The following is a 16,438-nucleotide window of genomic DNA, read 5'->3' as shown; positions in this document are numbered from 1 at the left end:
TTTTGTCCTACAAAAGTGGATGGTGAATGCTGAGGATTTTACTGTCCACCATGGTAAATTTTCAATGGTTATGGGTGAGTAACATGTAGCTGGTTCCAGAGTTTGATGTATTTTGAAATATTTTAAATTCTTTTCTAATTTTCAAGCAAATAATCATTTTTTCAACAGGAAGAAATTTCTTCGGTGACCGAGCGTATCAATCAAATTGTCTTCCTCATCCTGCACAATCCATCAAAATCATGCTTTTTTTCCTTTTCCTTGAGGCAGAAGTTTTCCTTGATGTTACTGATGCAGCAACTTCTAAAAGTATTTGATTTCTATTGGTGGAGTTGTATACTTGATAGGAGACATTTGCTATCTTATGAAACTGTAATGATGGTTAGTTAAGAGTGCTTTAAACTGAAAGCAGTTTTTACTGAATTATAGCCTTACCACAACAATCAGCTTCACTAATTAAGAGGCTAAATATTGTTGCTCTGAAAGTACTGATCGATTAAGACACCATTTGTCATTGACTAGACTTAAGATCTGAGCATTAAAAACAGTGATTGCAGTATTTTAAGTGTAATATCTGAAGGGTGTTTAAACGCGTATATTTACAACTTTTTAAAAAATGTCAAGTATTAAATATGAATTCTGTAAATTCATTAAAAATAAATACAGTGTTTCTGTATATTTTTATATCTTTATAAAGCTGCATTTTAGTTCTTACAAGATGTTTGTTAATTTATATATACATTATTTTGTCCTACAACTACATATCAATATTCTTGAAGAATTTGATGATTATAGTTCTTTAGGTAGAAAATTTCCACGTTACACCAATAATGCATTCTTTGCTCCTTGTGACTATTTCCTTTCAGAACAATGACAAAACTTTGTGATCTGCATAAAATACTGTATTCATGAAATTTCTGTTCTGTGTAATAAAACACTGTAAAGGGTAATTTTGCTTTAGAGATGTCTTTAAGAAATATGGTATGTGAGCAGAGCTACTAAGCAACAGACCCTTTATTCTCACTTTCTGTAAATTTACCACCAATTACTTTTTTGTTAAGTTGTGACATCAAAACAGATTTAGGCAGTTTCAGGTTCAGAAACTATGCTAGCCAATATAGACTGAGTTAATATTACTTAAAATCCTAATTTCACTCTGATTTGTGTGCCCACCTTCCTGCCTCTTTAAATAATCATGTATCTGTCCCTTCTGTTATCAGAAATGAGAACAACCATTTTTCAGGGGAATCTTCATTTTCATGTTTAAGAAATTAACTTAATCAGTAAATGAACAGAAAGTGAATTTTAGGGTAATGTATGTTTATTCCCATTTTACAACCCATTAAGGACTTCTATAAGAAGGTATGTTGCAGATATCAGAAGTGAACAACATATTATTCATTACATAATATGCAAAGTTGATTTTAGCTAAAGGCAAAGTGAAGCTTTAAGTATAACAGGTACTTTTTTTTTTTTTTTCAAAAAAAAAAATGAGGCAAATCATCACTTTAGTACATCTATTTCACCAATGAAAGATAGCCGATAAGCTAGTAGCAGCATTCACACCAAGACAAACCTGTAACTAAATCTGTAACTAAAGAACTGATGTCAGTGAAGTTCATATGAAGATTTTCTGTAGCAAAAAAGCTGATTTTAAGAAATTACTGGCTGTTCATGCCACATGTTGCAGTTCACTGCCATCTCAGTTGTTGTAATGACAATTTCATAGGCCATAAATATTGTATCAGAGAACTGATCTTAAGGTAGTTTGTTTTTTCTTAAGGGTTTTATGTTTAACTTTGTTCACTTCAGTGACCTATTTCAAAGTATGTCCCTGCCAACAGTTGTAAAAGTGCACAGCTAAGTTGGTGAATTACGATACAGAACAATGGGATTTGAGGTTCAGAACTTTTTTTTGATCAACCGTGCAGCTACAGAGAATGTCTGTATAGTGATAATATTTCACACTGAACTGCGTGCCAATATTTCTTCAATATAAGTGAATAATACCAATTGTTTTTAAATTCTAGCAGCATGTATTAGTGTTAAACCAAGTACTTGATTTGTCATGAAAAAATATTCATAAAGCTAGCAGGAGGAAAACAAACAAACACTTTTATTTGATATAGAAAAATTAATATCAGCCTCACCTCTCACAGCTGAGGTGTATAATGTCTTGTAGCATCACACAAAATAATCTGCATTAATTACCAGATGCTTAACGTTGTTTAAGAAATTTTATTTAAATATTTTACATTGTCTTAGTTCTTCCATGCTTTGCAACATCTGATTTTCTAGCGAATAATCATCTAAAACATGACCAGTCTTAGATAGTTTGTGGTGTGCTTGTATACAGCAACACAAGTGATCATAATTCAATATTTTTGTTCTAAAATTAATTGTAACAAAACTTAACATGCTGTAGTCCAGTTCTTTCTAAAACTATATTTGGCTCATTTTGCCATTTTGCCCAGCTCTGTTTCTTTAATACTTTTACCTGTCCCATCCAGAAAGCAGACAGAAACTTCAAACTGCTTCTGGAAATATCCTCCAGTCTTTGGAATCATGGTGGGATGCTTCCACTGTAAGGTATCAAACCATAAGGCAGGCTTAAGAACCTGGGTATACCATAACAAAAGATTTTCTCTCTTAAATTTCAGATTTTTTATGATAAAGGAGCCATTGTGCATTTAAGTAAATTATTTCTGTATCCTAAAACACTGCAAACGAGTCAGACAAAGTTTATCTTTCCAAAGCATGCCTGTAAAAATACAGAAGGTATTTGTTCTCATCTCAGGTGTCTCTGTACCTGATATAGGTATGATCAGCAGCAGCTCCAGGTCAGTTAATACAACTATGGCAATTTAGATCAGATGTGGTTCATAGTAACAGCTAAATCTCATAAACAAAACTAGAAGACTGTATATACAGAGGTACAAATTCTGTGCTCAGTTACATCAATATAAACTGTGAGTAACTATTGAAGTTGTTGAATCTGAAATTAGAAATTGCTCTATCTGAATGTGGCAACTCATGCATGTGCAACTAGTGGAACAGATCATCAGAAATGTTGCTGCTTATCATTTCTGTTGAAGAATCAAATTAGTATTTTCCATCAGATCTCAGGATTTGCTTTTATGTTTGTTTTACTTCAGGTGCATTAAGTGTCAGAGCATTTCTAATGCAGTCCATGTGTTGAGGATGGCTACTTTACCATGCAGTTGATATATAAAAATAGAAAAAAAAGAAAAAAAAAAAACACACTAAAAATAAAAAACCTTGAAGTACTGGAAGTAGAGAACCCTTTCAGAAAAATCTTTCTGAACTTTTCTTCAGCTTTGCATCGTAGAATAGCAAATTTTAATACATTGAATTAATTGAAGTATTATACTAGCAATTCAGCAGCACTAGCCAGGTAAGAAATACAGTCATTTTCTCATATTTACTAACTAATCTTATATCAGATAGAATACATAATAGGAAGGATTTTTATAAATCATTTGTATCCTGATCAAATTTGATTGTAGGACTAGTGTAAATCAGGAGTAACTGCACTGCAGTCAGTGGAGTTTCACCAATGGTTAGCAGTGAAAAGTTAAAAGAATTAAGGTTAAATTAAAGTTTAATTTCAGCACTGATCCAATTTTAGAAGACTGTCAGTGTGCTTTTATTCTCTATATTTGTTAGTTCTGAAGTAAAAGATCTTAAGTCATTTTAAAAGCATATTTCTAATAATTTATTAGCATTTTGGAGCACATTTGCTTTTCACTTAAGTACAATTCAATGTGGTTGGTTTCAGCTTTATACTGCCGTACAGTAGAAACATGGAAAGAAATAAATTCTGTAAAAAGTCTGAAATTTGTTCTATACTTGTTCCTCTTCAGTAGACTTTTCTTGTGGTTGCTTCTTTCCAATATAAGGTTGAATAAATAAAAATAATATTCCCACCAGGTACAGCAAGCCACATATGTAAAAAGAAAAATCATATTTATGTGTGATGTCATAGATCCAACCTGCAAAATAAGGACAAAACATGTTCATTACAAAGCTTGACAAAAAGATAAATTGTATGGGAGTATATGAATGGTCTCGCAGATTTCTTACATGACATTTCAGTCAAATCCTTAGTTGGTTTGCAGGAAAAAAAAAAAAAAAAAAAAAAAAAGAAAAAAAGAAGTGTTGATTGTCTTCTCCTCTAGATGCTACAAACAGAAATGTGTTAACAAAACCTCTTGTCCACTCACCATAACCCAAAACAGCTGCAATACCTATTCCCTCACTGAATTTTTATGGAAGTCTTAAAATGGGTTTAGCTATGTGCCATCCTAAGAATATGAGCAATCTTCACTGTAAAACTGTACTTTTTCAGATAAATTAGTACAACGGGTCTGACTTTTGACATTTTGGAGTCCCAAACCAATTACTTTTTCCACCCTACCATTTTCTTTGGAAAAATGCCCCATACTGCTACTGTGTCATGCAGGCTAGCCTGAATTCTGTGCCTTGTGCATTCCCAATAGCTTGCTCAAAGACTCATGTACTGATAAAAGACTTTTCAAAAGAAAGTCCTGGTACTGCAATTACTCTCATTCCAACCCTAATTCCTTTGAAGCAAACAAACAAACAAACCAAAAAAAAAAAAAAAATTAAAATTACTTCAAAAAGGTTTGAGAACCCAAAATAGCAAAATTCTCTCATTTAATTCCGGCTGCATTGCCATGTAATCTCAAGATCAGAAACTTTTTTTTTACACCAGCTAATTGCATCCAATTTGCTTCCTTACTAATGACCAAATACAAAGATATGTTCAGCACAGACTTAGAGGTGCTAAAAGAAGATATGGTAGAGTAAAACCTGCTGCTTATCAAAGGATACTAAATGAGCTTTCTCCTAAGTCATTTCAGCTCACTCAGTGCTGGGGAGATGAAGTGAGAGCGTTCTAAGCTTTCCTGCGCTGCTCACGGTAGAGCTGGCTTTCATTCAGCCTAGTGCCAGTCCTGGCTGACCAGGGCCGTTAGCTACAAGGCTTCTTACAGCTTTCTTCTGGTTTGCGTGTCTGTAACAGACTGCCATGGTCTGGCTACAGTATTGACCATCAGTACCTGTAACTCTCCCCACCATACTTCGCCACATCTTTCTATGAAAAAAAATTTATAATGAATGTTTGCTTACACCTCAGTAACTTTAGGGATAATACCACATACACTCCTGCCTTCTGCTGTGTATACCAGTAAAGAGATTGCAAGGAGTGCGGTCCCAAAAGGAGATACCACTGGCTGAAGGAAGGCAAAGCCATGTCAGTCAAACCAACACATCCAGCTTCGAATGGTGAAGCCCAGACACACTTTATAATTCTTGAGGCTAATACTACAAACACCTGCGTACCCTGAAAGCTATTCACCATTTTCATCTAGGCCTAACTGTATATACAGCGCATATACTACACAAACACATAAAAATTGGTTATCCTTTGTCATTTTAAAAAATGGTAATATCTTAAAGAAACATACCATTGAAAGGACAGCTTGTAATAGATTTGGGGTTGTTTACAAGGATGGTAATTTGTAGTGTGTGAATAGTAAGCAGCAAATGTGTTCTTTATATGTGCAATGGAAAGCTGGATGTTACAGTCCATTCTAGAAAAGCTGTAATTTTGTTAATGTTCATAGCATAAGAAAGCTTAATAACATAACAAGTCAGATGGTTATAAAACAAATAACTGCTGGTCAGAAATTTGAACATTTTACCTGCAAAGGGTGGTCCAAGCAATGCAGATACTCCATTGGCACAGATGATGATGCCATAGGCATTTGCAAGGTGTTTAGTTCCAACTAAATCTTCAGTCACAACAGGCATTAGGGAAAAATAGCCACTAGAAAATCCTATTAGAGCACAAATCACAGCCAGACTAATGTATGTTTGCATTAGTGGCAAAGTAAGAATGCAGGTGACCAGGGTGACGTTAGCCATGAGGAAGACATTCCAAGTGCTGATGCAAGGGAGATCAGAGATGATTCCAAGGATCACTTTACCAAAAATATGCACAATGGCAATAATGGATGTCAATGGAAATATATTGTTCTGACTAGATAAATTGTACTGCTTGACTATCTCTGGAAGATGAATAAAGGGAATGACAAAGCTGCTATAGGCAAACAAAGCCCAAATTACAAAGGCCACAAATACTCTGTTGGTAAACAACGATGCAGCTCCAAAGTAACTGGAGTACCAGATTCCAAAGCCCTTCCTGACCGTAACCGTCAGCTGGCTTGCTGTCTTAAGAACAAGAAGTCCATACATACTCTTTCCACTTCTAGATTTACCTTCAGTTTCTATGTGCTTAACACTGTCAAGCACTTCTTCATTTGTTGCCTCTTCTTTTTTGTCTGTTTCTTCACTGATGACTCCATTAGATTTTAAAGTCTCTGCAGAATGGGACAGAGCTTTTGCCTGATTATTTTCACTATTACGTCTCACAACATATTTTTCATTAACATCTTTGTGGGATAGTGGTCTCATAAGTGCCCCACAGACACAAAGGTTGAGGGAGATTGCACCTTGAATGAACATGGCATTCCTCCACCCAAATTCCCTGCAGAGATACTTCAGTAAGGCTGTCATTAAAAAAGCTCCAAACCCTGTACCTGTGGTACTCAGTCCTTGTGCAAGTGCTCTTCTCTTCTGAAAATACTGTCCTACCATGACCACCGCAGGCAGATAAACCATGCCACTACCAACACCTATGAAAAGAAAAATCAAAATAAATCTGAACTTCATGTTTCATGAACTTCATGAGAAAAAAAACAGTGAAAAATTAATCAGGTTTATTCCTATTTTTTGCAGAAGCATAATAGTAAAATCAAGAATAAATAGTCAATTTTCATGTTAACTTTCATTTCTGTCTTGTAGTGTTTTCCAAAAACTGTGGTACTTGTTCCAGTAAGAATACAATACTGCTATTTAACTACTGGGAAAACTGAAATACAAGGAAGATAAAACCTTTATCTCAGTTCCACATGCTACCACCAGAAAGCCCCAAACATCCCACAATAAATCAGTGAGAGTTAATACAGAGACAACCATGAACGAAACCTATGTTGACAAATCCGTATTTGTAATACTTGCATCTGATGAAAATCTACACTGAGGCTTTCTCCTCACCTTTGAGTCACAGTGGCAATGAGACATTTCAGGCGTCAGCAACGGGGCTTAGCCCAGTGGTAGGGCCTCAGGAGGCTTTTATGTTTCTCTCAAGGCACTGCTGCACCAGGGAAGTACAGGGAGGGCTACACAGTTGCTGCACAGGCATATTCTTAAAAAACGGGATATTAATGATACCTGTTTTAAGCAGGAAATGTTGAGCCTTATGCAATCACATCAGTAAAGGTAACAGTTGCCCAATTTTTTTCACAGCAAATTCCTGACATTTAAAGAGGACTGGAATACCGGTGTATGCAGAAAATAACTTCAAGTTTACTATGGTCATAATTTAGAACAGTGTTTTTTTAAAAAAAAAAAAGCTTTCTTAAATAGCTGATAAGTTAGTTGCATTACATCCCACAGCTAAATCAGGGCGAGAAGAGCAGTTATGCCAGCAATGCCTGAAAAAAAAATCACCTCAACATCACTGCAATGTATCATGGTCAGAGCTGACCTGGCATGCCTGTTTGTGTTTATTTCTAGTCAATGCAAACACACTATCAGACTTTTGTTTTACACTGTGCCTCCCTCCCCTAATCCAGCTGAAAACTTGAAGGCAATCTCTCTGCCTGCCAGGCTGGCCTGCCGTTGGCTGTGCAACAGGCTGAAAAAACAGCTTTATAATCACCCTGTTCCCATCCACCTGGGCTCATACTTGCATCAGTATTTACTGCACTTGTATGCACACCCTGTGAAGTAAAAAATGTTATTAACAATTTTATCTTTCCACTCTGTGGGCTACATAGCAAAGTGTGGTCTAATTACAAGCAAAGGCATGCCACTGTTACGCAGACACAGGACTACAGGCCTCTTCATCTCCTTTTCCTCACAGATTTGGCACTTTGGTGCCACAGCATGACCTGGCTCTGCTCTCCCCTTCCTGTGGGCCTCGAGGGTTTTTTAACTCCCCCGGCCACAGGGAAGGCTCCTCTGCCCCCCAGACTGCCACCACAGGGAGAAGAGCACATGGGGTTGGGGTGAGGCTGGCGGCCAGGAGGCAAGGGGACAGGGAACAGGGCAGGCGCCATGAAGAGCTGGAGGAGGCGAAAGGTTCTGAGGTGAGGGGTGCTTTGGGATGGAGCTGGGGGTGGCAGTGGCCGCAGGCAAGACTGGGACTATGGGGACAGGTGGCATGAGGGCATCTGACATGGCTGGTCACAGAGACCTGAGGGAAAAAGGGCCATTAGCAAGCCCTCGTGCATGGAGGCCCAGAAGTAATTGCAGCAGGAGGCAGCCACTGTACACAAACAGCGGCCTGATCTCTTACAGCTGTACAAACATGAAGGAAACTTCCTGAGGTGGTGGTGAGGTGACTGTGAGCAAGGGGATGGGGAGTGAGGGGTCAGGGAGCAAGGAAATGAGGAGTGGAGTGGACAGGGAGTGAGAGGACAGGGAGCGAAGGCACTGTCAGAGAGGTGATCCTAAGTGAGCAGACAGGGAGTGAGGTGATGGTGAGGGGACAGCAAGGGAGGGGATGGTGAGTGAAGAAATAGTGAACGAGGGGACAGTGAGTGTGGAGACAGTGAGGTAATGGCAAATAAAGCAGCTGAATGTGGTGATGGCAAGCAGAGCTGTCATCAAGCAGAGCTGGAGGAAACATCTCAGGCATCTCTACACTGGTCTTCTGGACAAAATTTCTCCTGCAACAGCATCACTTCTCTACCTCATGTAAAAATTTGCCTCAGCCTTTTTATTAAAATTCAGTTTTTGCCTCACTTTTTAAAATGTTTGTATAATCTCTGCCTTTTTGTCTAATATTCTTGATATGCTCTTTCTGAAAAGCAGCAAGCAGTTGAAACAAAGGCAGTGTAGGTTCCTGTCTGCCTGAACATACCCAATACGTATGGGAACAGAAACTGCCAAAAGGGCAAAACCTTGCCTGTAATTATTGCTGTTTGTTTAGAAATTTACAACATTATGGAAATCTATGGTGTGCTGGTATAAAGAGTTGTCATAGTGATCCTTTCTGGTTTCATTTTTTTTCCATCCAGCTAGATTAAAAAAAAAATGTACAGAAATTCTGCAGATTTCTCTGAAATTGTGTGAAGGGATAGTTTGAGGGAATGGAGGGTACTGAAGCCATTGTCAGGACCACAAACATTTTTTTTTGTCGCTGTTGCACTTCTGTCATATTAGTCATGTAGTGAATAATATTTCAAAGTCCCTTGAATTGTTTACTATTGCTCAAATAATAATTAAAGGTCAAATTGTGTACTTCTTACTTGAATTAACTTAATATTTTTGTTTCATATTTATTAACAGTTTCTCTTTCCAGAAGGAAACAGTGAATAAAATGGAGTGATCCTTTAAGTAGATAATATTGGGTTCTTCCACGTAGTTTCTGGAAGTAGCTAAATATTTTCACAAAAAGCCACATTTTGCAAGAAAAAGAGCACCAAGGCACTAGCCTATTGATTTTCAATAAAAATGCATAAACTTTCATGCCTATCTAAATTTCAGTTGGTTTCTATATATAAAAAGGTTTCCTAGAGACCTGACTTTGTCTCAAAAGAGGAATACTCTATGCTTACCTGAATTGTCTACTGTCATTACCTCACTGGTAATAACTAATACCCTGTTCTGTCCTCCTGTCATCTTCTCGCACATGAGGAAAGTGTTCTGTTCCCCACAAGCCTGCCTATTCATAATTTCATATTAAAATAGAAGAGTGAAAATGACTAGTTCTAAAATTATTTGGAATGTTTTCTCAATGGTCATTACTACTGTTACATAGCAGTGTGTCATAACCAAAGTATCGCGTCCTCTGACAAACCTTCAGCAGGAAATAATGCTACATGTTTCCTTACCTCTCACCCAGAATATGTAGCAAAATGAGATGCCATTTATTAGTGGTTGTTGATGTAATATGAATATCCACTATTAAAAATTACACATAAAATATGACTACATGCATTGTTCAGATTCAGGCAGATCAAATATACTAACAAGGATTCAGTACATGAAACAAATACAATAATCTGCTTGCAAGAAAGACATTATTATTTTTTTCTTTTTATTTTTTTTACCCATTAAAAACATACATGTAACACCCTTTAAAATGGGTATGGAAACAGTACACAATTATCAAATTCTTGTATTTTGTTAATATGTAGCAACTCCACAACACACCTGAGGAAATACTAGCTGTTTTTTTTCTGTGACAAAGAGAGGAGTTAGCTAGATATACGGTTCAACAGTATTTTACTATCTTTAAATTCCATTTGTTAGAGTTTTGATTACATTCATTATTCTAAGTAAGAATACCATCAAATATATTCAAATGGAAGAAACTGGTAAAAATGCCATCTTCACATGGTAGATTTAAATGACAATGAAAGCCATTGGGCCCAATCCACTGTGTAAATAAATAAGCTTTCTGAAAAGAGAACAGTCTGTAAAGCCTGTGACAGAACTAGAATAACTCTACTGAAATCAAGGATGCTGCTCATTGTCTCTTATTTCTCTGACTATAACACTGTGCCAGATCACACGAGGGCTGAAGAAGATAAAAACAAAAGTCAAGTTATATTCCATAATTAAAAGTTTTTGTGTTTTTTTGTTTGTTTGTTTTTTAATTTGGAAAAACTTTGCAGGAACCAGTCTAACTTCCCTCTTTGCTCACCCAGGTAACTTCCAAAGCAATCAAAAATCATTGAAAGAACTTTCAAATGTTAGTATAGCTTACCAGCTGTCACTCCAAATGTAAGGAAGAGGTAGTGCACATTTGAGGCATAGGCACTCAATATCCAGCCCAGGGCATTCAATATCCCTCCAATTATTGCTGTCTTGCGGCACCCACACATGGTAATGAATAAACCAATAAAAGGCCCTGTTAAAGAACAAGAAAAAATGCTATGCTATTTATTTAAATATCTACATTGCCTAATATTTTTTCAAGTGAAGATTATTAATGTAGTTTTAAACAAAATGTTAAACATCACACTACTCAGGCAATTCAGTTTATTTTCCTTATTACCATTTAAAATCCTGGAAAGAAAAATTCAACCAACCAAGCAAATACCCATAAGACCTAAAATCAAAATGGCTCTGTGAAGAAGGAATGGTTTAAACAGAAGACAAAATGAAAACATTGTTCCCCAAAATGAACGCTGTGTGAGTGCAGACCTTCTTTCACAAGCAAATACTTTATTTTGTTTTCAGTGGAGTGTTTTAGGCAGACCTAAACACATTTTCAATCTTAATTTAGAGAAACAGAGGTCTGTATATGCATACATACCCCTATAGATATTATTTGGGTTACTCTCCTCACATCATTCTTTCCTCACAGAGTATGAGGAGGTCCACAAGCTTAGCAGATTTTTTGTTTTCTTGATTCTCATGAGACCTTGGAGTCACAAACAATCCTTTCCTGCTCATGCTGTCTCCTAGTCAAATTGTCTTCTCTACCGTCTTCTCTGTTGTCCCTATTTTCTTCTAACTTGTAAAATTTGCACAAGTGATTCGACAAATTAAAAAGGCAACTCGGGAGAAATGGGGAAGCTCTGCTAATAAATTGAAAAACTGTAGGAAAATATTTGAGGGATGAGCAACAAACATATTCTAAAAATCTCTGTAGCTCTGAAATAAATGACATTGGAACATACCTACAATAAGTGTAATGCCCATGCTAAGGGAGCTAACCCATGCTGTTAAGCCACGGCTTTGATTAAACTCTTCAAGCCACTCCATGTTGAGTATTCCAAGGGCCATTTGGGACCCCATAATAAGTATGTGCACAAGGAAAGAGGAAAGTACAATCATCCAAGCCCATCCTCCATCGATGTTTGGATTAGGCTTAATTGGCTTACTTCCAACTTTTGAGTCATCTCCAAAATCGTATCCAATATCCTCTCGACTAGCATACATTTTCTCCACAGTATTCTGAAATAAATACAGTAAATAACTTCAAAACACATTCAAAATGATCCAATTTTGTAGCTTGGTTATGGTGAAGAAATCACAACTGTATTTCACCTTTTTTTTTAAGTGCAGTTGTAAAGTGAATAATGAGTTTTTGTTGTTCAAATTCTCTAATTGGAATAGATCTTATCTTTCTGTTTATTATCATGGCTGTCTATGTGGGAGTACTTATGGGTTGCCAGTAGGTCGCATTATTTCCATTGTTATGTATTTACTTACTTGCATGTGGCTGAGAGCACTCACTCTTCATGGGTTGACTGTGGTCACAGAAACAGACTGGTCTCTCTCTGTATATTCCTTCTCTGTATCACCTTCTGCTGTCCCAGTAAGATTATGTGTCTTTGTGTTCTAGTGAATAAAGCTTGGAATCAAAAAAGGAAATCTTGAAGAGGAAGGTGGATTGAATTACTGTATTTTTTCAGAGGAAACTAGTTTTGAGATGTATGTTTTCCTTAGTAGTGGAAGGACAAGAGGGAAGACAGAAAGATAAAATTTAAGGTTCTTAATTTTCTGAAAGCTTTACTTATATAAATTACAAAGAAAGGATTATTACTACCTCTCTGGCAAACTTTAAACTTTTATGAGAGTTACTTTGACAAACAGTTTACGATTATGCTCTCAGTTTCCATAGTGCTAATCCATATAATCCTACTAAAACCAATGAATTCTTCCAAAATAATGTCAATGCCTTCAGAATCAAACTGAGTGGCAGAGCTATGTGCATAGACATGTAGGATCAGGCCATAACAGCTTGATTTGATTACTTTGATTTCGTCCATTGTTATTGTGTGAAGATTACAACACAATGTGAAAATAATTTCAAAACAATTTGCAAGTAATTTTTAATTGAGTAACAGGCAAGGTGCAGAACCAAATCTTCCCTCTATCTGATTTATTCTGCAACGTATTGAAATGTTACATGGCTGTCAAGTATCACATAGGTTTCCATGGAGACTAGAAATAAGTGTAATGACACAAATTACCAAAGATTGTAATTTTTTTATCTTCTTTTTTTCTCTGGAGAAATAGGAAGAGCCATCAGCTTCACAATAGTCAAACAAGAGAAGTTACCAAAAATTGTTTTAAAAAGCTTCGTGTACTCTGAGCTCTCAAAAGATATGTCTCCCAGCTCAGAGCCAGCCCTTCAGCACAATGCATTGACAGATAATGGAATAACTCAGACTCTTTACTAATGAAAATTTGAGCTGTTCTCTTTAAATACATGAGTGTATTCTGCTTCTTAAGTTACTACTTTTCCCAACTATTTTTTCTCATTGCTAGATAAACATACAGGTCATATTAACACGTAGATGGAGTCAGAGCCGGTTGGACAAAGCTATTTTCACAAACAGTGACAAACTGCCCATGCATGTAACCTGTCCATGCTGGCCGCTCAGTAAGTCGCCTTCAAAGTTAAGTGACACAGAACCCTTACGTGCAGTACAGGGAAGAGTGGGTAGCTAAGGGCACTTGAACATTTGGTTTCCTCCAGGAGCACGCTGATTTGCTTCATACAACAAACCGGGAGCTAAAAGATGTTCCCCTGGTATCCAGTTCTTCACCATGGATACTCTTCATGGACTAAGTTATCACTAGCCCTAACTTGGCCATGGAAGAGAGAAGGAAAGTATTGATGACAGTGAGGAATGACAAGAACTGTGTACATTTAACACTTGCCGCATGATCAAATGATGAGTACACACCTGGGTGCCTGTTCATACACACTGAACTGACTTACTGGCTTTTTCTTTCCAAATCAGGCAGCAAAAAGAAGAGGGATTATGCTTAGTCATCTGTCTGGAGGTCCGCCAGGGTGTTTGAGGCAGGATTGTATACATGGCGAGGGGAATGCTGAATGAAGATGAGGGGATGACCGTGAGGACAGCCTGGGACAGCCTTAGTTACAATTATACTTAATCCTCCTTCTACAGAGGGTAGGTGTTTAAGATAGCATTCTCACCTTTTCTTATTAAGGTTCTGGGAGCCAGATCCCCCACTGATGCAGTTTATATGACTACTTACGGAGGACTCAGCCCACTCGAAAGAAATACAAATGGCACAAATGTAACAGAGATAGCAAATAATCATGCTAATGGAAAGACAAAAAGAGAGAGAGACAGAGAAATAGCAGAATGAAGGAAAATTTCAAGCTGATAACCATAGTCTGTGTAGGATTAGTGAAAATGTATGATGGATATTACAGTACATCTTAGATAATGGAACACAAAATTATGTAACTCAAGATTCAGAGTAAGGATTCAGTGTGGAACCTCACCTTTCTCTTTCATGCTTTTGACTGTTTTTTTTGTATGCACCTGAATCTCATACTGGATACCAAAAAAAAAAATCCTTCTTTGGACAGGATATAGATACTTCTTTCATATATTCAAAATGATTTAAAGCAAAAATAATTGGCACTGAGATTAAAAGATATGACACTCATTTTCGCAACAGCAAAGAAAATGCAAGCATCCTGACAGAATGGGCTTACCCTGATTAGATGCGAGCTGATGTCAGGCATGCATCAGCCCCCACAAAGCTTGGGATAATGCATATATTTTCCCTTTTAACTGGATTCTTGCTTATTATTACCTTTATACTAACTTCCCACTAATGTCACAAGTTCAGAGTGAATACACTCAAAAGCACAGAAGGTCATTTCCAGTAACTGCACGAACTCTGGGGCTCTGGGTAAAGCAAGGACTGGATGTCAGGCTCCTCTCCCCACTACTGACTCATCGCCCTGTAGCCTACTGCACCTGGGAGAAATGCTCTTACCTGCCTTCAGCCTTCTTCCCACACCACAGCACTGCCAAGAACACAGTATCACAGAAGGCAGAGAAGCCCAAGAGGCTCGTAGCAATTGTGAAATCCTAGAGAAACTGCAATGAAAGTGACAGTAGCTGATTTGTAAAGCCACACATACTCCCCCAGCGAGCAAGGTAGTGAAGACCCGCTCACAGTACGTGTTGAATACAGACCCTCACAAGGGATTGTATTTAAATAGAGGAGAATCAGGATTCTTGCTTGGGCAGCTGGAGGAGGGCTAGACTTTTTTTTTCAGAAAAGCTTTTTATATTGTATGCTCACACACACACTCAGAGCTTTTAGACAATTGGCCCAAATGTTAGTGTCCACATAAACGCTGAGCTTTTTTCAAAAATCTGACTCATGAGCTATTTTAGAGAGGTGCTTTAGCAGGTGCTATAACAAGACCGAAATCAGCAGAGAAACACCAAAGTTCCCCGTACCATCACTGGAACTATGGCTCCCTGGCTTGAAGTTGCACAGGTTTATCGGAAATACCTCTGATCTGGATATAAAAAGTCCACGTGATGAAGAATTTACGTAGTCTTTGGTAACCCCTTGCAGTACCTGATTGCCTCTGCCTTGAAAAGTATGGGATCGAACAGGGTAACTCATCAGCGCTTTATAAAGAGGAAGTTTTGCTCCACAGTCTTCCCATTCGCTAAGCCACACCTAACTGTGTTTTGAAGATGCGCTGAAAAAATGTCGCTAAAAGCAGAGCGTATTTTGGGCGTGGTAACTTTCATCATCGCACCCCGACCTCGGCGCTGCTCCGAGCCCCTCGGCCGCCGCGGGCTTCCCCGGAGCCGTGAGCAGCTCCCGCTCCTGCAGACCAGCGCCACGGCGCGCCCCAGAGGCGAAGGGGCTGCCTGGGGGCAGCGCTCGCCGCTTGCAGCCCCCGCCGCTCCCCGCAGCACCGGGGCGGCCGCCGCCTCCCCGCCCCGGCCCCCCGCACGGCCCCGGCCCCGGCCCCGGCTCCTCCCCGGTGCTCACCCCGCCGGGCCCCGGCCCGCATGGCGCTGGGCCCCGCCGCCCCCGCCGGGCTGTTTATTTGCTGCTGCAGCCCGCGGCCGGGCTGGGGGCTGCTGCTGCTCCCCCGGCGGCTCGCCCCCTGCTCCGTCTGGCTGCCATTCCCCGCGGCTTCAAATCGCCACGCTCTTTCATTCCTGCGGTACCGGCTGATTCTGGTTTGGCTGAGGAGATTTGCAGTCCTCTCACATGCACACTCTGGTGGCTGGATGAAGTTTATTGCCGCACAGGTTATCGCCAGAAATACGCATCAGAGAGAGGCCGAGGATAGAATCCAATAAAAGCAGCCGGTGTCAAGGTTTTAATGGCCGTTGGGTTGCAGCAAGTTGTTAACTTGAGAGAGGCTGGTGGCAACAGCCCTAAGAATGAAGCTTGAAAGCTTCACCCTATAGCACCTGATTTGTGCAATATTTGAGCTTCAGAAACAGAGGAAAGGAGTTGTAGCAATACACTCCTACTTTCTCAAAGCGGCATCTGGACCTCA

The 16,438-nt window shown here is 38.7% G+C and overlaps 1 protein-coding gene across 1 annotated transcript; it reads right to left on the bottom strand.

Moving 5' to 3' along the window:
* Positions 1–3,861: 3,861 nt before the first annotated feature.
* SLC16A14 (solute carrier family 16 member 14) lies at positions 3,862–12,063 on the bottom strand (the record flags this gene model as incomplete). The annotated part of the gene is made up of 4 exons (XM_084291625.1): positions 3,862–4,010; positions 5,745–6,737; positions 10,883–11,026; positions 11,802–12,063. The coding sequence occupies 4 exons, from the start codon at positions 12,061–12,063 to the stop codon at positions 3,862–3,864; spliced, it is 1,548 nt and encodes a 515-aa protein (XP_084147751.1).
* Positions 12,064–16,438: the final 4,375 nt, after the last annotated feature.

The sequence above is a fragment of the Netta rufina genome (assembly GCF_964035555.1).
Source record: "Netta rufina genome assembly, chromosome: 9".
Classification (NCBI taxonomy): domain Eukaryota; kingdom Metazoa; phylum Chordata; class Aves; order Anseriformes; family Anatidae; genus Netta; species Netta rufina.
The sequence above is the reverse complement of the archived record's forward strand: the minus strand, read 5'-3'. Positions and strand labels throughout refer to the sequence as shown.